The sequence below is a fragment of the Heterodontus francisci genome, chromosome 12, assembly GCF_036365525.1.
Source record: "Heterodontus francisci isolate sHetFra1 chromosome 12, sHetFra1.hap1, whole genome shotgun sequence".
In the NCBI taxonomy this organism is placed as follows: domain Eukaryota; kingdom Metazoa; phylum Chordata; class Chondrichthyes; order Heterodontiformes; family Heterodontidae; genus Heterodontus; species Heterodontus francisci.
In genome coordinates, this window is record NC_090382.1 from 100,547,500 (window position 1) to 100,569,570 (window position 22,071).

The 22,071-nt window shown below is 43.4% G+C and overlaps 1 protein-coding gene across 3 annotated transcripts in view; it reads left to right on the forward strand.

Moving 5' to 3' along the window:
* The first annotated feature begins 11,396 nt into the window (after nucleotides 1-11,396).
* The window catches only part of kif3a (kinesin family member 3A), a 97,310-nt gene continuing 86,635 nt past the window's right edge, over nucleotides 11,397-22,071 (forward strand). For all 3 annotated transcript variants that reach the window (XM_068043935.1, XM_068043933.1, XM_068043934.1), the window contains exon 1: nucleotides 11,397-11,483. In XM_068043935.1, the coding sequence (XP_067900036.1) occupies nucleotides 11,478-11,483 (6 nt within the window). In that variant the 5' untranslated portion in view covers nucleotides 11,397-11,477. The remainder of the gene's footprint in view (nucleotides 11,484-22,071) is intronic.

Sequence of the window (22,071 nt, forward strand, 5' to 3'; positions counted from 1 at the left end):
TCCCAGGGTGGAAAGGGCTATCACCAGGGGGCATAATTTTAAGGTGATTGGAGGAAGGTTTCGGGGAGATGTCAGAGGTAGGTTCTTTACCTACCTGGGTGCGTGGAATGCGCTGCCAGCGGTAGTAGTAGAAGCAGATACATTAGGGGCATTTAAGCGACTCTTGGATAGGTACATGGATGATAGTAGAATGAAGGGTAGGTAGTTCGTTTGATCTTAGGTTAAAGGTTCGGCACAACATCGTGGGCCGAAGGGCCTGTACTGTGCTGTACTGTTCTACTGTTCTATGTTAGTTATGATATCATACTGCCATGTTTCTATTTGTGCCCGCAGCACGTCTGCTTTATTTGCTATACTCCTTGCATTGAAGTATAAGGGGAGGCGGTGGTGTAGTGGTATTGTCACTGGACTAGTAACCCAGAGACCCCGGCTATTGCTTTGGGAACATGGGTTCAAATCCCACCTCAGCAGAGGGTGGAATTTAAATTCAATTAATAAATATGGAATTAAAAAGCTAGTCTAATGATGGCCATGAAACCATTGTCGATTGTTGTAAAAACCCATCTGATTCACTAATGTCCTTTATGGAAGGAAATCTGCTGTCCTTACCTGGTCTGGCCTACATGTCACTCCAAACCCACAGCAATGTGGTTAACTCTTACATGCCCTCTGAAATGGCCTTGCAAGCCACTCAGTTGTATCTAACCGCTAGCACTGTGGGTGTACCTACCCTACATGGACTGCAGCGGTTCAAGAAGGCAGCTCACCACCACCTTCTCAAGGGCAATTAGGGATGGGCAATAAATACTGGCCTGGCCAGCGATGCCCACATTCCATGAATGAATAAAAAAATAAAATATACCCTTGAGCACTGCCAAACTCTAATTGACCACTTGCAGGATTTTCTATTTTTTTTTCAGATTTTCAACAGTCTCATCATGACAATGGCATTAATTTGATCAAGCAAGCAACAGAAGGAAACTTTTAAGATATGTTGATTGGAACTAGAATATAAAGACAGATTTCTAACTGAAAAAGTTGCTGAGATGAGGTTGCTATTGATTACATTCTGTAATTGAGAAATGCTGGGAATAATGGCTGTGCAAAGAAAGCAAGATATAAAGTTAAAACAGTATTCAAATAAGTTTCAGCATAGAAAAAGCTTTTTGAAGTTTTCTTCCAGAAACATACACATGCAAAGCTTTTAGTTGGCTGCTTATTGCTGTCTTGATTTGATTGAAGTGGCTGAATGTGTTCTGTCATCTTCATGACATTACTTTGATGCACGTCTGGGGCTTTATGAATATTGTATGAAATGGTTCAAATGAAGCTATCTTTACATTTCTGTATTGCTGATGCATTTGCCCAGAAGCTTCAAGCATTTGAAACAAAAATGAATAGGTGGAAATGGACTCATTCATTAGCAATATTTTAAGGGTGATACAAGTTTAGCTTTTGAGTTCTAATGATTCCCTGTGGTGTAAATAAAATCAAATTCAGTGTTAAGTGCAATACTGAGATATCCTATAGTGTTTTAAAGAGCTTTTATGCTTTCCACTTTTATTTCTTTTGTTCTAATTTCCCATTTCTTTTCTCTTTTTTGGCTAATTTTATATCTTCCACTCCAATTTTTTCCTGGTGTTGTTCTTCAGGAATTGGTTGCTCTCTGGTATTCTGCCTAGGTAGCCATTATTCATGTGGGAACCTTGACAGTGCTAGTCAATAAGCCTTTAAACTACATGTAGCATCATAGCTGAGCCTGACCATGTCTTCATCCAACATATTTGCACTTCCAGGTAAGGTTGTTGAAAAGTGATCAGGAATGGGAAATACATCTCTTTAATTCACCTACAGCAGGTCCAAGCAAAGGACAGTGACAATAATGAAGAAGGAGAAGACAGCAACTAGAAGGTCTTGAAGCTAGTAGTTATTCCAGTTGCATTTCCAAGTTCCAAGCTCTGCCAGCAGCGGGTTAATGCCTTGGGTGTTTTTGGCATAGAAGAATGACCTAAATGTGAATATACAGGTTTAGTTCAGGTCAGAAATGCACTTTGGGTGCACTTAGTCTGATTAGTGGTCAGTTGTGTGGGGAGAGGAAAATCATCCCCTTATCTAATACTTTTTGCACTTCCTGTCGACTTTTTTTCCACTACAAATTGCTATGTCCATGTTTACAATGGAGGCTGCCTAAAATTGTTTGCCATTCCATAAGTACATTCTCCCACTTCTCCCCCATAGCATGTATGGTTCCGACAAAATATACTATCTGCAGAATCTTTTTTCACTCTTTCCACAAAAATGGTCTAACTAGTGCACTTCAGCTCCATCTGTTCCACATCTAGTTATTAATGACTATTCATTCATGGAGTTTTCCAGGTAGGCTCAGTTAGAACTAATTAACTCTTTCTATTGTGTATCTACTAGCAGCAAAGTGCACACACTGGATGCAGAGAGGAGCCAAACTGGGGTTCGTCCACCAATTGATGGGCGTAAAACACTATGGAGTATATTGGTATGAAAAAAATGTATTGTTGAGCTATTGGAAAAGTTCTCCAAAGTCTGAATTTCCAACATGGTAACAGATGCATCGATACACATCCCAATAAATGCTGTGTTGACAGGGTATATTCAGACCATCAAGGCAGAAAAGACCTGAGGAGCAAAAAAGGTAAATTCCCTTTTCTTTGAGCCAGCATGAGGCCAGGAAGGGAAGTTGGGTGGTCTGCAACGTAATGGTATTAGGGTCAAGGGAGCAGGATGTGGGTCTCATAGATCAGATAGCTTGGAGAGTGCATGTGGGGAAATGGGAGGGGAAATAAAGGACAAAGGGTCTAGAATGAAGGGCTGCAGGTGTGGTTTGGCTTGGGGGGGAAACATCAGAGGCAGGTGAACAAAAGTAAAAGCAGAAAATACTGAAAATACTCAGCAGGTCAGGCAGCAACTGTGGAGAGAGAAACAAAGTTAATATTTCAGGTCAATGACCTCTCATCAGAGCAGGAAAAAATTAGAGGTGTAACTGGTTTTAAGCAAGTAGAGAGGCAAGGAACGAGGGGAGGAAAGAACAAAAGGGAAGGAATGTTACAGGGTGGAAGGCAGGAGAGATTAAATGACAAAAAGGATGAGGTGTAAGGCAAAAGGGGGATGATAACGGGACAAGTAAAGAAATAAAAGATGGGCCTAGAGGAGCTGTAATTGGGAATAGCAGAATCATTACCAGTAGCTCTCTCTGAGAAAATGAGGCAGTATATGTGATCCCAAATTGTTGAATTCAATGTTGAGTCTGGAAGGCTGTAATGCGCCTAATCGAAAGATGAGATACTGTTCCTTGAGTTTACCTTGAGCGTCATTGGAACAGGATAGGAGGCCAAGGACAGAGTTTACAGTGGGAGTGGAATGGCGAATTGAAATGAAGGCGACCGGGATCTCAGGGTCACACTTGCAGACTGAATGGAGGTATTCCGCAAAATGCTCACCCAATCTGCATTTGGTCTCCCCATTGTAGAGGAGACTGCATTATGAGCAGTGAACACAGTATACTAAATTGAAAGAAGTACAAGTAAATGTTTGCTTCACATGGAAAGAATGTTTGGGGTTCTGGACAGTGGTAAGGGAGGAGGTAAAAGGCCAGGTGTTGCATCTCATGTGCTTGCTAGGGAAGGTGCTGTGGGAAGGGGAGGGGGTAATTGAAGAATGGACCAGGGTGTCGTGTATGGAATGGTCCCTTCGGAATACTGAAAGGGGAGGAGAGGAGAAGGTGTACTTGGTGGTAGCATCACACTGGAGGTGGCAGAAATGGCAGAGAATGATCTTTTGAATGGAGACAGAGAAGTTGAGGAAGGGAAGGGAAGAGTCGGAGATGGACATGTGAAGGCAAGGGAAGGGTAGAAATTGGAAGCAAAGTCGGCGAAATTTTCCAATCCAGGGCAAGAGCAGGAAATAGCACCAACACAGTCATCAAAGTAGTGGAAAAAGAGGTGAAGGAGGGAACCTGAGTAGGACTGGAACAAAGAATGTTCCACATATCCCATAAAAAGGCAGGCATTGCTAGGACCCATATATCTCTTATTTGGAGGAAGTGTCTGGGTCAAAGGAACGGTTGTTCAATGTGAGATCAAGTTCAGCCAAGTGGAGGAGGGTGTTGGTGGATGGTTCTGGTTGGGCCTCAATTCAAGGTTGAAGCAGAGAGCCCTTAGGCTGTCCTGGCAGGGAATGAAGGTGTAGAGGAATTGGATGTCCATGGTGAAAAGGAGATGGTTAGGGCCTGGAAACTGATAAAGTGGCGGGGCCGTCTGAAGGGTTGTGGATGTAGGTGGGAAGAGATTGGTCAAGGGGAGAAAAAAATAGTCAAGATAGAAGAAATCAGTTCTGTGCGGCAAGAACAGGCTGAGATGATGAGTTGACCAAGGCAGTCTTGTTTGTGTATCTTGGAAAGGAGATAGAAGCGGGCTGTGCAGTGTTGGGAGACTATGAGGTGGAGGTCATGGAGGGATGCTATCTAGAGAGGATGAGGCCAGTGATAAACTTGGAAATGATGGCTTGATGTTCGGTGGTGGGGTCATGGTCCAGGGGAGGTAGGAGGAGGTGTCAGAGAGTTGGCGTTCAGCCTCTGTAAGGTAGAAGCCGGTTTGCCAAGCAACAACAGAGCCACCCTTGTCAGCAGTTTTCATGACAATGTTAGGGTTAGACCCAAGAGAACGGAATGCTGCAAATTCAGAGGAAGGTAGGTTGGAGGGGGTGCATAGATTAGAAAAATTGAAACAACCAAGGTTACGCAAGCAATTCTCAAAGAAAAGATCTGGAGAGGGTAAGAGGCCAGAGAGACAGGTCCAGGTGGAACGAGAATTCTGAAGAGGGGAGAAAGGGTCTGCTGTGTGGGGTTGCAGGGGGGGAGGTAGCGGAAGAGTCTTGGCCAAAGAAGTCCGCGACGAGGCGAAGACGATGGGAAAAGAGTTCAGTATTGTACTGAGCTCAAAATTCATTGAGATGAGGGCATAAAAATGAAGCTGAGGCGTTTGCTGAGGACTGATCATTTGTGGGTAGAGAGGGGAAAGTCAGAGGTGTTACGACTGAGGCGGGAGGAGTGCACTGTTTATTCTAGTTCCACTTCTCCGCGGGTCACGACATATATTTAACTTTTTTCCCACTTACCAATACAGTCAATCATAGACTCTATTTTTATCCCAGAATAAAACACACCAACCAAATTTCTTTAATAAACAACAACATTATCAGTTTGTTATAAAAGAAGTCTTAACCAGTAATGAAGTAAAACATAAACACAGACTGAAATATGAAAGTTTCCTTTTTACCTTAGCCCCTCACACACACACCTACACCAGTTAACTGGAAAAATAAAGGGATTTTTGTTTTTAGAGCTCTATTACAGACAAAAAACACTTGGGCTGAATACTTGCTCATTCTTGAAGAAACAGCAGATGAGATATGTTATGTTCCAAAACTGGCATACAGTCTGGCCTCTGAGTACATGTAAATGGGTGACTGGGATCTTTTAGAACAGTTCTTTTCAGGCAGCGTTGAGAATTAATTTAGTAGGCTTTTCTTCAAAGACAGGAGACAAGATGAGTTGACACAGTGGACTTCTCAGGATCTTTTAGAGAGGTGCTGGAAAGCTAAGCTGGGTTCTGTCCTTGGAAGTTCTCTTCTCTCCTTGGATGTTCTCTCCCTTTTTATACAGTTCAACCCCAACGCAAAACAATTCAAAAGTGAAACCGACAACAGGAGGTCAATCTTTTGACCTCCATCAATCTTGACCTGTCCCTTCTTTGTAAACAATTTCTCCAGGTGTCCAAAGTTCTCTGTTGTTTATTGAGCTGGAAGTCAGGGGAGGGGGTTGTAAGGGAGCCGGCAGCAAGGGTGGGGGGGGAGGGGATGTGCCTCTCGACGTGGCCCCCCCTTCCCGATGCTGGGTCCCTCGATCAGGCACTAAGTGCCTTTTACCAAGGGTGTCCCCACCCCTGGCTCTGGTAAGCAACCCACATGGGTTTGCTTGGCGTTGTCCGCCTGCGGCGACAGGCTTGCCTGCCACTAGGCTAATACTGACAGCGACTGGATGAGGTCCTTGATTGGGCAATAATTGCCCACCTAAGGGCCTCAATTGGCGGCGGTTCACAGGCCTTCCTGCCCCAGATTTAATTTGGATGGAGGCAGGAAGGTGTCGGTACCCGATAAAATGCTCTTCCCGCCTCCAAACCTGACATGGGGGAGAGCACAGAATTCCCCCCATTGTGGTGAATGGAAAGGCAAAGACTAGACAGTTTGAAAGCACATGTCCTTTTGCAGGGGAAGTAGGGTTGGCAGAGGGATAGGGAGATGTGGCTGATGAGGGATAAAAGGAATTGCTCAGAGATGTTATAATCCAGAAAGCCAGCTGGTGAAAGATATAACTGGAGCCAATCTTTACACATTTTTCTAAGCATTTGTTTATACAGGTACAGATTACGAGCAAGCACCTCCTGGTCCATCAAACACAGTTTAAGTCAGTGTCTATTTATACGGGTACAATGCCCATCTGTCTACAATTAAACACAATTAATAGGCAATGAACAAGAGATAGCCTTGACAATGACTGCGACCATGGGAGTAGAGATGTTAAGGGGGATAGCAAGGTCATGGGGATGTCCATTAATATGGATGACAGTTTATATGGAGGGGCATTTAGAGACAACAGGGAGAGTGGTAATTCATAGGAGAAAAGACATTTTAAATGTATATTTTAATAATGTAATAATATTATTGCAACGAAGCAACTGCTGGAATGGCAACAGCATTATTACTGTGAATTTAGGTGATTTTTCATTGACATTTATTGCGAGATGAAATCTTTAAGAATATTAGGCCCAGGAGACATAGAGTTCCCTGATTGCTGGGAGCTTAACAAATTCTAAAAATTTTTATTTTTATAAAAAAAAGGTACAGGACCATGTCAAAGGTAAAATTCCAAATATTGTTTGTTAAAAATTGTTTTCGCTGCCATACCTTTTCAGCATTCAAGTCCTTCAATACATGGTGAAAAATAAATTGAGCACTTTCATGGTGTAAGTGGAACATGAAGAATAAATTGTCAATCTAAGACCTGGAAGCTACAATTCACTTAGAACTTCATAAACTATTAGTCAGATGGTCAGATCACGCATAAAATAGTATACGTATTCAATAAACTCCCTGCTGCACAATGTCTATTTATAACGTCACTGTAGAAATCAATAGTTTTTACCAGGAGAAATGAAAATAGATCAATTCAGGACCATATAAATCTCCACTTTACCAATCACAAGAAGTTAATGAGATCATAAGATTATAGGAAATCTGTGACTTGCCTGTCAGTTTCCCAGTCCTATTTTTCAAAGTCTTTCTGTGCTCTCAGCAACTATCAGAGTAAATAAAATCTGTGTGTGTGTGTGTATATACATTCTACACTGCTGTAGTGAGTAGCGTTCTGTAACAGCAGTCTATTCCCTTATGGTCTAGAAGAGAGTCTGCAACAGATTCCTGGTGCACTAGTGAAGGTAAATGTGTGTGTTTTTCCTATTGAGTTGTTGAGTCATTTGGATCAATGTTGACTTCACTTTGCAAATACATAATTCTAAGGTCTCTAAAACATGAGAAATACCTGACTTCAACCATAATACTGACATTTGACAATTCTCACAGGGGTCGAGCTGATTCAGCAAGATGTTTAGAAATAGAAATAAAAGTATTGGGAAAAAAACTACCTGATCTTGCATGAGAGTTCAGAACATGACAGTTCAGAACCTGCAAAAGAAACCTATAAGATCAAGTTAGGCAAATTGATGAATCAGTTATATTTGTACGGTTAATATAATTTCTCTCTTTTCCTCTTTTAGTCTAGTGGTTAAATGCCAAGATTGCAGAATTTTTTGCAACCAAGTACACAGGCTGGATATTTCATCCACTGAATTCAGCTCATCTGAGTGTCAGCATGATGTAGCACAAAGTGACAAAGCACATAAGTCATCTGTATACAAATTCTGTTTTGTCACAGTGGTGTAGTTGTTATGTGACTGGACTAGTACTCCGGAGGCATGGAGTATTAATCCAGAGAATCCCACCAGTGGAGAATTTAGTATTAAAAAACTGGAAATAAGAGCTGGTTTCAATAAAGGTGACCATGAAGTCTCACACCAAGACATGAGAACAAAGATCAAGGCTGACACTCCAATGCAGTGCAGAGGGAGTGCTGTACCGACAGAGATGCCAGCTTTTGGATGAGATGTTAAATTGAGCCCCCATCTGCCCTCCCAGGTGTCTGTAAAAGATCCCATGGCACTATTTTGAAGAAGGGCAGGGGAGTTATCCCCAGTGTCCTGGCCAATATTTATTCTTCAATCAGCATTAGAAACAGGTTATTTGGTCATTATTGCATTGTTGTTTGCAGGAACCTGCTATGCTCAAATTGGCTGCCACATATCCTACATTATAATAATGACTACACTTCAAAAGTATTTCATTGTCAGTAAAACACTTTGTGATGTCCTGAAGCTGTGAAAGACACTATAAATGCAAGTCTTTCTTTGAAGCTAAATTGTTGTAAAAACTAGTTTCCTTTATACGGAAGGAAATCTGATATCCTTACCTAGTCTGGCCTATATGAAACTCCAATCCCACATCAATGTGGTTAACTCTTAGCTATCCTCTGAAGTGGCCTAGCAAGCCAAACTTTTCTATCAAACCATTACCCATTGGTTGAAGAAAAACTAGCACCTTCTGAGGGCAACTAAGGATGAACAATAAATGCCAGCCTTGCCACTGATGTCCACATCACAAGAATGGATTAAAAAAAAACTACCTGGCCTTGATATGTGTTTTTTTCACGGTGATCTAATAAATAAGAAACAATAGGCCAGAATTTGCTGTCAAATAACGGTGAGACTAATGGCACTTGGCATTATGTATATGTAAACGGTACAGCAACGACAGATGAGGGGCAGATCTGTGGTTAAACACAGATATCCAAAACTTTCTGTCTGAAATGCGTTGGTCCATCATTAGTTAGTGAAAACGGCATCTCGCTGTCTACCTCACCATTGAATTGCATTGAATGGTGTGAAGTCGATGTATTTGCAGTAGATACAAACTAAACTCACCACAGAAAGTTAATTCTTCTCCATTTCAGTCCAAACACCTTTTTAAGGATGTGCTAAATGTTAATTACTGCCAGTCAACCTCTCTGGCACCAAAACTTTACTACGTGTGGAGTGTTAATTCCTTCAGGTTTTAATTGTTGGAGATCTTAAAAATGTAAACACTCTAAATTTTATTTCTTTTACTTTGCCCTTTAGTCTCTTTTTCTCTCTCTCTCTTGATCCACTGTTTCTTTCACCTTCTGGACCTGATTTAACATTGAATTCACCCACTATAATTTGCACTTTCCTCTCTGCTCCAAGTAAAATAACCCTAGCCTTTTCAGTCTCTCTTCATAGCTGAAATGCTCCAGCCCAGGCAACATCCTGGTGAATCTCCTCTGCATCCTCTCCAGTGCAATCACATCCTTCCTATAGAGTGGTGACCAGAAGAGTACACAGTACTCCAGCTGTGGCCTAACTAGCGTTTTATCCAGCTCCATCATCACCTCCCTGCTCTTATATTCTATGCCTCGGCTAATAAAGGCGAGTATCCCATATGCCTTCCTAACCACCTTATCTACCTGTGCTGCTGCCTTCAGTGATCTATGGAAAAGTACACCAAGGCCCCTCTGACCTTCTGTAGTTCCTAGGGTCCTACCATCCATTGTATATTCCCTTGCCTTGTTAGTCCTCCCAAAATGCATCACCTCACACTTCTCAGGATTAAATTCCATTTGCCACTGCTCCCCCCATCTTACCAGCCCATCTATATCATCCTGTAATCTAAGGCTTTCCTCCTCACTATTTATGACACCACCAATTTTCATGTCATCTGCGAACTTACTGATCATACCTCCTATATTCACATCTATATCATTTATGTACACTATAAACAGCAAGGGTCTCAGCACCGATCCCACTGGTCAGTATAACACTGGTCACAGACTTCCACTTGCAAAAACAAACCTTGACCATCACCCTCAACCTCCAGTCACTAAGCCAGTTGTGGATCCAATACAGTAACTAAACAAATTCAAATGAACAAGACAATGGGAAGGAGACCATGTAGTCAGACCTTGCCAGTATGTTTTTGATTTTTTTTTCTTATTCACAAATTTAAATCTATATCTATTTTTTGAAAAGTTGCAGTGATAGTATTGTTCTGATCGCACAGATTAGGTTTCAAGCATGCAATTCAAGCCCTGCTGCAATGAATTCCCAGATTTTTTATTTCTTAAAATACATACGCTTTTTGTTTGGTACTGTTGAGCTTCCTCATTTAATTTTTTGCCATTGCAGTTTGCATTTTCTTTGGTTTCTTTAGGACACAAGTTCAGATTAATGGTTATAATCTTTTTGAGAATAGAACAATCACTTAAAATGATCATACTTTATTTAAAAGAATGAATCATACAAAACTAGATCACATTTAAAAAGAATTTTAAAAGTCTGACATTAAGCATACCACTATTTAAAGAGGACAGTTTGATGCAGTGTATTCTTTGGAATTCTCTACCCCAAAATGCAATGGAGGCTGGTCATTGAATATATTCAAGGCTGAGTTAGACAGAGTTTTGATCTACAAGGAGTCAAGCATTATGGAGAGCAGGAAGGAAAGTGTAGTTTAGGCCACCATCAGATCAGCCATGATCGTACTGAATGGCGAAGTAGGCTCGAGGGGCCAAACGGCCTACTCCTGCTCCTATTTCTTATATTCTTATTTGCCACTTGTCTTTTATGTGTGGCCCCAGGCTGCAAACCTACCTCAACCTACTGTCTGTATTTGGTCGTGTGCGAAATGACTTTCAGACAAGGTGGGCATGAACCCATGTTTGCAAATCACTTCAGAGACACCACAGGTAATGGAGAATTGTTAGAAATGCGCAGTATCCTTTGGAAGCTGGTGCCTGAAATGGAAAGTGTTTCATTCCCCATCGCTTTATAAATTTATAAGAAGCGATATTCATGTGTATTTTTTACCGACTCCGTTGCCACTTATTCTCCTGCTGCAGCCCTTCCTTTTCTGGGCCATTGTTATTTCTCTGGGTCCTTTCTGTCTGTCAGCGGTCTCCATGGTAACCTGACGCGCCCAGACCCGGCGTTGCCGCCTCCTCTTCTGATTGCTTGAGGTGGGGCCGGGTCCCGCCCCCCTTCTGCGAATCGAGCGCTGATGATTGGTTAATGGGGTCGTCCATCACGCGCTCTGGCGCTGGCTGGCCGCAGGGCGGTAATGAGCCTGCGCAGAGTGGAGCGGGAGCTGGGTCGGTTGTGCTCGAGCTGTTTGTTCGGGGATCGGGGATCGGGGATCGGGAGGGGGTGGTGGTTGGATTCATATTTGAATGCGCTTGAGGCCGCGGCTTCAGGGCGTCCAAGATGCCGGTGAGTGAAGGAGCGCGGCTACTGCTATATAGATACGACATCTGTGGGCGAGCGAGCGAGATGGGAAGTGGATTCTCGGCGCGGTTCACAGGCTTTTAAAACGGCCAAGTTCGGGGTCTGGGATCCGCCGAGTCTCCGTGTAAAAGCTTCCGATGCAGAGTAGGCCTCGGTCTGGACAAAGCTGGAGCTCGGGACAATAAAGGCCGGCCGGGTACCAGCCAGACTGCGATGCTGGGGGATGGGAGGAGGCGGAGAATGTGCCAAGACTGGATACGCCGCAAATGGGCAGCACCATCCCCATTCATCCAGATCCCCTCCCTGGGGCGGGTGAGACCCATGTTTCGCACCCCTTCATCCATCCCAGCCTCGTTCATTAAATGCCATCACTGAATATTTTGGGGGTCGGTTGGAATTCTTCTGCAAACTAACCTGAGGTTAATGCTTTGAATGTTTGATGATTGTCCAGGGGGTTTAAGAATTGGACATGAATAGGCCTGTTGTGTACGCAGAGAGAGAGATGGTGAGCCAAGCCCAAGCGGTAAACAGGAGTGTTGTAAACAATATTTGGATCAGCCCGAAAAGCTGATGACGTGCATGTGAGCGAACAGCATCTGCACTTGATCGATAAGGAGGTGAATTCATCTGATTGTATGAGCAGAGATGGAGAGGCTTTTGAGCTTACCCATGTGAGTGAGCGAAGGGTTACAATTGCAGGATTAATGAATGCAGCAAATCCTGATGGAGGGCTTTATGTAAAAATAAAAATCTGAAGATGATAAATACTGAAAGAAAACTAGATTTTAAAAAAATGCTTTCGAGTCTCACTGTATATGACCTCCACTTCTTGGGTGAAATTAATGGGTCAGTCACCAGTATTTATTTTGGAGAATTGTGTTCCATTGTGTTCAAGATGTTTTGCTAAATTAACAGGAACAGCTAGGATGGAGGGTGCAGTTAACAATTTGCAGAAAGATTTAGATCAGTTATGCAATTGGGTAGACAAATGGCAAATTAATACTGATAAATGTATTCACAGAATTGTTTCAGCACAAAAGGAGGCCATTCAGCCCATCGTGTCTGCACTGGCTCTCTGAAAGAGCCATTTATCTAGTGCCACTCCTCTGCCTTCTTCCCGTAGCCCTGCACGTTCTTCCTTTTCAGATAACAATCCAGTTCCCTCTTTAATGCCTTGCTTGAACCTGCCTCCATCACATTGTCAGGCAGTACATTCAAGATCCAAACCATTCACTCCGTGAAAAAAAAATCCTCAAGTCTCCATTGCTTCTTTTGTCAATTACCTAAAATCTGTACCCTCTTATTTTTGATCCCTCTACCAATGGGAACAGTTTTTCCCTGTCGATTCTGTCCTGACCCCTCATGACTTTGAACATCTCTATCAAATCTCCACTCAACTTCCTCTAACGAAAACAGTTCCAACCTCTCCAATCTATCCATGTAACTGAAGTTCCTCATCCCTGGAACCATTCTTGTGAGTCTTTTCTTCACTTTCAGAATGCAAAATGGCGTTTGGCAAGGGAATGGAATTGGTGCCGGGAGATTTACAAAGGACCTAAGAGTAATATTAAACTTGCAATGCTATAGTTTGTTGAAAATGTGGAGAAGCAATTAAAAAACAAAAAGGATGTTTGAATACAGCCGCAGAATAATGGAGTAAGCACCTTCAGAGTCTTTGTTACCACGAGATTTAACTATTCCAATGCACTCCTGGTCAGCCTCCCATTTTCTACTCTCTCTAAATTAGAATTAGAATATTACAGCGCAGTACAGGCCCTTCGGCCCTCGATGTTGCGCCGATCATCTGACCTACACTATTCCATTTACATCCATATGTCTATCCAATGACCACTTAAATGCCCTTAAAGTTGGCGAGTCTACTACTGTTGCAGGCAGGGCGTTCCACGCCCCTACTACTCTCTGCGTAAAGAAACTACCTCTGACATCTGTCCTATATCTTTCACCCCTCAACTTAAAGCTATGTCCCCTCGTGTTTGCCATCCTCATCCGAGGAAAAAGACTCTCACTATCCACCCTATCTAACCCTCTGATTATCTTGTATGTCTCTATTAAGTCACCTCTCCTCCTCCTTCTCTCTAACGAAAACAACCCCAAGTCCCTCAGCCTTTCCTCGTAAGACCTTCCTTCCATACCAGGCAACATCCTAGTAAATCTCCTCTGCACCCTTTCCAAAGCTTCCACATCCTTCCGATAATGCGGTGACCAGAACTGCACGCAATACTCAAGGTGCGGCCTCACCAGAGTTTTGTACAGCTGCATCATGACCTCGTGGCTCCGAAACTCGATCCCCCTACTAATAAAAGCTAACACACCATATGCCTTCTTAACAGCCCTATTAACCTGGGTAGCAACTTTCAGGGATTTATGTACCTGGATACCAAGATCTCTCTGCTCATCTACACTACCAAGAATCTTCCCATTAGCCCAGTACTCTGCATTGCTGTTACTCCTTCCAAAGTGAATCACCTCACACTTCTCCGCATTAAACTCCATTTGCCATCTCTCAGCCCAGCTCTGCAGCCTATCTATGTCCCTCTGTACCCTACAACACCCTTCGACACTATCCACAACTCCACCGACCTTCGTGTCATCCGCAAATTTACTAACCCACCCTTCTACACCCTCATCCAGGTCGTTTATAAAAATGACAAACAGCAGTGGCCCCAAAACAGAACCTTGCGGTACACCACTAGTAACTAAACTCCAGGATGAACATTTGCCATCAACCACCACCCTCTGTCTTCTTTCAGCTAGCCAATTTCTGATCCAAAGCTCTAAATCACCTTCAACCCCATACTTCCGTATTTTCTGCAATAGCCTACCGTGAGGAACCTGATCAAACGCCTTACTGAAATCCATATACACCACATCCACGGCTTTACCCTCATCCACCTGTTTGGTCACCTTCTCGAAAAACTCAATAAGGTTTGTGAGGCACGACCTACCTTTCACAAAACCGTGCTGACTATCGCAAATGAACTTATTCTTTTCAAGATGATTATAAATCCTGTCTCTTATAACCTTTTCCAACATTTTACCCACAACCGAAGTAAGGCTCACAGGTCTATAATTACCAGGGCTGTCTCTACTCCCCTTCTTGAACAAGGGGACAACATTTGCTATCCTCCAGTCCTCCGGCACTACTCCTGTCGACAATGACAACATAAAGATCAACAACAACGGCTCTGCAATCTCCTCCCTGGCTTCCCAGAGAATCCTAGGATAAATCCCATCTGGCCCAGGGGACTTATCTATTTTCACTCTTTCCAAAATTGATAACACCTCCTCCTTGTGAATCTCAATCCCATCTAGCCTAGTAGGCTGTATCTCAGTAATCTCCTCGGCGACATTTTCTTTTTCTACTGTAAATACTGACGAAAAATATTCATTTAACGCTTCCCCTATCTCCTCTGATTCCGCACACAACTTCCCACTACTATCCTTGATTGGCCCTGTTCTAACTCTTATCATTCGTTTATTCCTGATATACCTATAGAAAGCCTTAGGGTTTTCTTTGATCCTATCCGCCAATGACTTCTCGTGTCCTCTCCTTGCTCTTCTTAGCCCTCCCTTCAGATCCTTCCTGGCTAGCTTGTAACTCTCAAGCGCCCTAACTGAGCCTTCACGTCTCATCCTAACATAAGCCGCCCTCTTCCTCTTGACAAGCGCTTCAACTTCTTGAGTAAACCACGGCTCCCTCGCTCGACAACTTCCTCCCTGCCTGACAGGTACATACTTATCAAGGACACGCATTAGCTGCTCCTTGAATAAGCTCCACATTTCGTTTGTGCCCATCCCCTGCAGTTTCCTTCCCCATCCTACACATCCTAAATCTTGCCTAATCGCATCATAATTTCCTTTCCCCCAGCTATAATTCTTGCCCTGCGGTATATACCTGTCCCTGCCCATCGCTAAGGTAAACCTAACCGAATTGTGATCACTATCGCCAAAGTGCTCACCTACATCTAAATCGAACACCTGGCCGGGTTCATTACCCAGTACCAAATCCAATGTGGCATCGCCCCTGGTTGGCCTGTCCACATACTGTGTCAGAAAACCCTCCTGCACACACTGGACAAAAACAGACCCATCTAAAGTACTCGAACTATAGTATTTCCAGTCAATATTTGGAAAGTTAAAGTCCCCCATAACCACTACCCTGTTACTCTCGCTCCTGTCGAGAATCATCTTCGCTATCCTTTCCTCTACATCTCTGGAACTATTCGGAGGTCTATAGAAAACTCCCAACAGGGTGACCTCTCCTCTCCTGTTTCTAACCTCGGCCCATACTACCTCAGTAGACGAGTCCTCAAACGTCCTTTCTGCCGCTGTAATACTTTCCTTGATTAACAATGCCACACCCCCCCCCCCTCTTTTACCCTCTTCTCTGTTCTTACTGAAACATCTAAATCCCGGAACCTGCAACATCCATTCCTGCCCCTGCTCTACCCATGTCTCTGAAATGGCCACAACATCAGGATCCCAGGTACCAACCCATGCTGCAAGCTCACCCACCTTATTCCGGATGCTCCTGGCGTTGAAGTAGACACACTTTAAACCAAGTTCTTGCTTGCCAGTGCCCTCTTGCGTCCCTGTAACCTTATCCCCTACCTCACTACTCTCAACAGCCTGTACACTGGAATTACAATTTAGGTTCCCATTCCCCTGCTGATTTAGTTTAAACCCCCCGAAGAGCACTAACAAATCTCCCCCCCAGGATATTGGTACCCCTCTGGTTCAGGTGAAGACCATCCTGTTTGTAGAGGTCCCACCTACCCCAGAAAGAGCCCCAATTATCCAGGAAACCAAAACCCTCCCTCCTACACCATCCCTGCAGCCACGTGTTCAACTCCTCTCTCTCCCTATTCCTCTCTTGGCTAGCACGTGGCACAGGCAACAACCCAGAGATAACAACTCTGGTTGTTCTCGCTCTAAGCTTCCACCCTAGCTCCCTGAATTTCTGCGTTAAATCCCCATCTCTCTTCCTACCTATGTCGTTGGTGCCTATGTGGACCACGACTTGGGGGTGCTCCCCCTCCCCCTTAAGGATCCCAAAAACACGATCAGAGACATCACGTACCCTGGCACCTGGGAGGCAACACACCAACCGTGAGTCTCTCTCGTTCCCACAGAACCTCCTATCTGTTCCCCTAACTATGGAGTCCCCAATGACTAATGCTCTGCTCCTCTTCCCCTTTCCCTTCTGAGCAACAGGGACAGACTCTGTGCCAGAGACCTGCACCCCATTGCTTACCCCTGGTAAGTCGTCCCCCCCAACAGTATCCAAAACGGTATACCTGTTGTTGAGGGAAACGGCCACAGGGGATCCCTGCACTGCCTGCTGGTTCCCTTTCCTTCCCCTGACGGTAACCCATCTACCTACTTCTTTTACCTGAGGTGTGACTGCCTCCCTATAACTCCTGTCAATAATCCCCTCCGCCTCCCGAATGATCCGAAATTCATCCAGCTCCAGCTCCAGTTCCCTAACGCGGTCTGCGAGGAGCTGGAGTTGGGTGCACTTCCCGCAGATGCAGTCAGCAGGGACACTCTTGGCGACCCCTACCTCCCACATTCTGCAGGAGCAACATACAACTGCCTTTACCTCCATTCCCACTATTCTAGATTCCCTATAAATCTACTGAAAAACCAAACGAAAAAAAAGTCAAAACTTGTTCGCTTAGCAATCCGACGGACTGAACTTTTTAAATAAAAAGCTTACCTTATCAACACACCAGAGTCCTTTTTTTTTGGTTAGAGGAGGAGGGTGGGTGGGAGACACTACACGTGTAGTGTCTCGGGTACTGCCACTGCCCAAATAAATACTTTTCCCTTACCCAGCAGTCCCCTGGTCCTCCGAAACAAAAGGGGATTAACTTGTAACTTACTGAAATTGACCGCTCAGCTGAAAGTCCGCTCCGCACTTGAAGACTTCCAAATATCTGTGTCCTAATTCGCACCAAGTCCCTTTCATTCATCACCCCTGTGCTTGTTGATCTACATTGGCTCCAGGTCAAGCAATGCCTTGATTTTAAAATTCTCATATTTGTTTTCACGTTCTTGTCCCGTTCTTGTCCCCTTCCTGTCTTTAACACACTCCAGTCCTACAACCATCTGTCCAGCATCTACAAGGTACAAGTCAGGAGTGCAATGGAATACTCTCCACTTGCCTGGATGAGTGGAAGCCCAACAACACTCAAGAAGCTCATCACCATCCAGAACAAAGCAATCTGTTTGATTGACGCCCCAACCACCAACTTAAACCTTCACTCCCTCCACCACCAACACACAGTGGCAGCAGTGTGTACCATATACAAGATGCACTGCAGCAACTTACCAAGGCTCCTTTGTCAGCACCTTCCAAACCCGCAACCTCTACCATCGAGAAGGACAAGGGCAGCAAATGTATGGGAACATCATTACCTGCAAGTTCCCCTCCAAGTCACACACCATCCTGACTTGGAACTATACTGCTGTTCCTTCACTGTTGCTGGATCAAAGTCCTGGAACTCCTAACGGCACTGTGAGAGTATCCACACCAGATGGACTGCAGCAGTTCAAAAAGGTGGCTCACCACAACCTACTCGAGGGCAGATAAGGATGGGCAACAAATGCTGCCCTTGCCAGCAATGCCCATATCCCATGAAAGAATTTTTAAAAACTGCGCTCCTCCAATTCTGGCCTCGTGAACATCATTGATTTTATTCACTCCATCATTGACGGATGTTCCTTCAATCGCTAAGGCCGTAAGCTCTGGAATTCCTTCTAAGATGCTCGTTAAAACCCACCTCATCTGTCGTACAAATATTCTTATGTGGCTTGGTGTTATTTGGTTTGATAACACTCCTGTGAAATGCCTTGGGATGCTTTACTACGTTAAAGGTGCTGTATACATACAAGTTGTTGTTCTTAGACTTTGTAGTTCTTAGTACTGGTCAGACTACTGTTTGACTGCTGTCTACAGTTTTGGTTATCATGCTTTGATAATGATACATGCATTAGAAAGGGTGCAGAAAAAAAGCAATAAAGATGATCGGGAACCATGCTGGCCTGTTAGATTGATTGTCATTCCACCATTGCATTACAATTTAGTGTATTTTTGCATGGAGCCCTTGAATAGTGGCTTTTTAATTTGCAGGTTATGAGAAGGATGAGGAGTTCTTATCTTTCTGTTACGTCTGTTAATTAATGTTCTTTAGTGCTTGCAGTCGATTTGTAACCGTGTCAAGAAAGTTCAATTTATTCAAAATTTACAATATTAGCATTAATCCTAGATTTCAGGAGCATGCTGTTTTCTCCACCTTCCATGTTCCATTTCTCTTCTTTGTAAATCTGAGATTACTATCCTTTACATGTGCATAAATCCTGGAGGGTAAAGATAACTTCCAACGTCTTTTCTCAGTAATGTGCCCTCTTCTGACCCACCCCTTTCCCCCATCACTTTCACTTGCAACACCTAGTACAAGGTATAGGGACTTTTTTTTGTTTCCAAGATTGAGTCTATATATTTGGCTGCCTCAGCTTCTTTCTTCTGCCCTTCACACCCTAGCGTTAACATCATATCATTTATGTAGCTGCAAGGCCTTCAAGCCCTTCCCAATCCACCTCTGATCACTTGCACCACTGTTCATTATTGACTTGCTTAATACAAGCACTAGGAGCATAGGAATTGGTAGATGAAAGAAGACCAAGGTCCATCTAGTTTACCATTAACCAACCTGGTAGTTACATGGTTCAATGATGATTGATTGCTATGAATTGTCAACAACTCAATCTCTATCCATTAGTCTACAATAAGCTCATACAATTTTCGTTTCCCTTCATCCCTCCTCCATCCTCTTTAACTATGTTTCCATATTTAACCTCTCTCTTCTCTCTAAGATCGCTGAATACATTGTCACCCCCTAGTTCATTACTCATCTCTCTGTCCCTGATAAAATTCCTTTACTTGGTTTCCCCAGTGTCCATAGCACTGTGTGCCTTGGTCATAACCTCCTGTGATGCACCTCCAGTGTTTTGGTGATATTCAACACAGACCAACATTCACTTCAATCATCTCACCTTTGTGGGACTGTCCTTGCTTTATTTACTCCTACCTGTACTATGGGAACCAGAACCATATATTGGCAAAACTGTAGCCATTTATTTGGCTCTCATCAAAATCCTCTGTACCTTTGCCTCAACCTCTCCATGGTACACAACCTCGGTGTTCTGTTTGACCCAAGATGAGCTTCTAAAACCACTTAATTCTACGATTGCCATATCTCAAGTCCACTGTTGCTGAAATCCTTATCCAAACTTCTTTTAGCTGTAGATTCTCCAATGCCCTATATGCTAGCCTCCTGAGCCACCCTAACTAAACTTGCAACTCATCCAAAACTCAGTTGCATGCATCCTGTAATGTAGCATTAGAATTAGAACATTACAGCGCAGTACAGGCCCTTCGGCCCTCGATGTTGCGCCGACCTGTGAAACCATCTGACCTACACTATTCCATTTTCATCCATATGTCTATCCAATGACCACTTAATTGCCCTTAAAGTTGGCGAATCTACTACTGCTGCAGGCAGGGCGTTTCACGCCCTTACTACTCTCTGAGTAAAGAAACTACCTCTCACATCTGTCCTATATCTATCACCCCTCAACTTGAAGCTATGTCCCCTCGTGTTTGCCATCACCATCCGAGGAAAAAGACGCTCACTATCCACCCTATCTAACCCTCTGATTATCTTATATGTCTCTATTAAGTCACCTCTCCTCCTCCTCTCCAACGAAAACAACCTCAAGTCCCTCAGCCTTTCCTCGTAAGACCTTCCCTCCATACCAGGCAACATCCTAGTAAATCTCCTCTGCACCCTTTCCATAGCTTCCACATCCTTCCTATAATGCGGTGACCAGAACTGCACGCAATACTCTAGGTGCGGTCTCACCAGAGTTTTGTACAGCTGCAGCATGACCTCGTGGCTCCGAAACTCGATCCCCCTACTAATAAAAGCTAACACACCATATGCCTTCTTAACAGCCCTATTAACCTGGGTAGCAACCTTCAGGGATTTATGCACCTGGACACCAAGATCTCTCTGTTCATCTCCACTACCAAGAATCTTCCCATTAGCCCAGTACTCTGCATTCCTGTTACTCCTTCCAAAGTGAATCACCTCGCACTTTTCCGCATTAAACTCCATTTGCCATCTCTCAGCCCAGCTCTGCAGCCTATCTATGTCCCTCTGTACCCTACAACATCCTTCGGCACTATCCACAACTCCACCGACCTTAGTGTCCTATTTGTTCATCACCCTTGTCCTCATTTGCCTCCATTGGCTGCTTGAATTCAAATTGAATTCAAAATCCTCACCCTCATTTACACATTCCATTCATTGATTTGTCCCAAACGCTTTGCAACCTCTTACAGTCTTGGGTTCCTTAGTCTGATGGCTCTGGCCTTTTCTGTCTGGTTCAATATTGGGGTTAGATCCTACTTTTTGGAACTTCTTCCCTGAAACTTTCCACCTTGCTACCTCTGTATTTTAAACGTCTTCTCAAAACTATCTCTAACTTTTAGTAATCACTTCTAATCCCTTAATATTTAACATCCATTTCTCCTTTTTCATACATTAAAGGTTCTCTGTAAATGCAAATTGTTGAGTAGTGAACATATATAGAGGTGCTATGCATCACAAAATATCTGATTAATAACTCTATTACCCACATATCAGTTCATCAATCAATTCGAGAGGAAATAAATTATTTCTGCATACCAGTGGTGTATTCTGTTGTGCACTTTAGCATAATTGATCTACATTTAGAAGTGATTTTAATTAGTACTTACAAGTACAGGTTTAGCATTAGTATTGTACTGTCGAAGCCTATTGTAAAACTAAGTAATTGGTTGGATACTAGATTATTAATAAACCAGACCTGCAAATGCCTTTGTTCCCAATATTGGGAACCTTCGTTACCTGCTCTGGTTTATATCTAGATATGTTGGATAGTAAGTAGGTAGCAGTAGGTTTGTTGAAAATCGTAAGGGTAAGTTCTTCTGTATTCCCCATATGTTATCTTTTTTTAAAAGGTTACCGAATTGGAAATGGCAGTAACTGCGCTTTGCTCTAATATGACTACCATTCCCTAAGAATGGCGTTTTCCCCCAGATAAATGCTCCAGAATCACTGTATCATAATAAATTCATTTTATTGAGTGCCTGTCATTATAGTTTTATGAAATACTTGATTACGTTTACAACTTAAAAAGGGTCCTAGTCCTTTGAGTGATCCAAGTACTTTAGTGTATCTAGCTTGTTAGGCTGCAACTTATGTAAGAAAATTGGGAAGAAGTAAGTACCACTTAGACTGTTCCATTTGAGGTGTTTTAAAAATGTATATCTCTACTATATTGTTTTCATATTTTCTCTCTTGACCCCCAGTACATTTCTGTTGATTGCAATTCTGTCTGATAAATGAAACCCAGATCAGGTTTCTGGCACTGTATTCCTATTCCTCCACACCATCTTGTATTGAAACCTAGTTTATTCGTGAACCCACAGAATACTTAATGA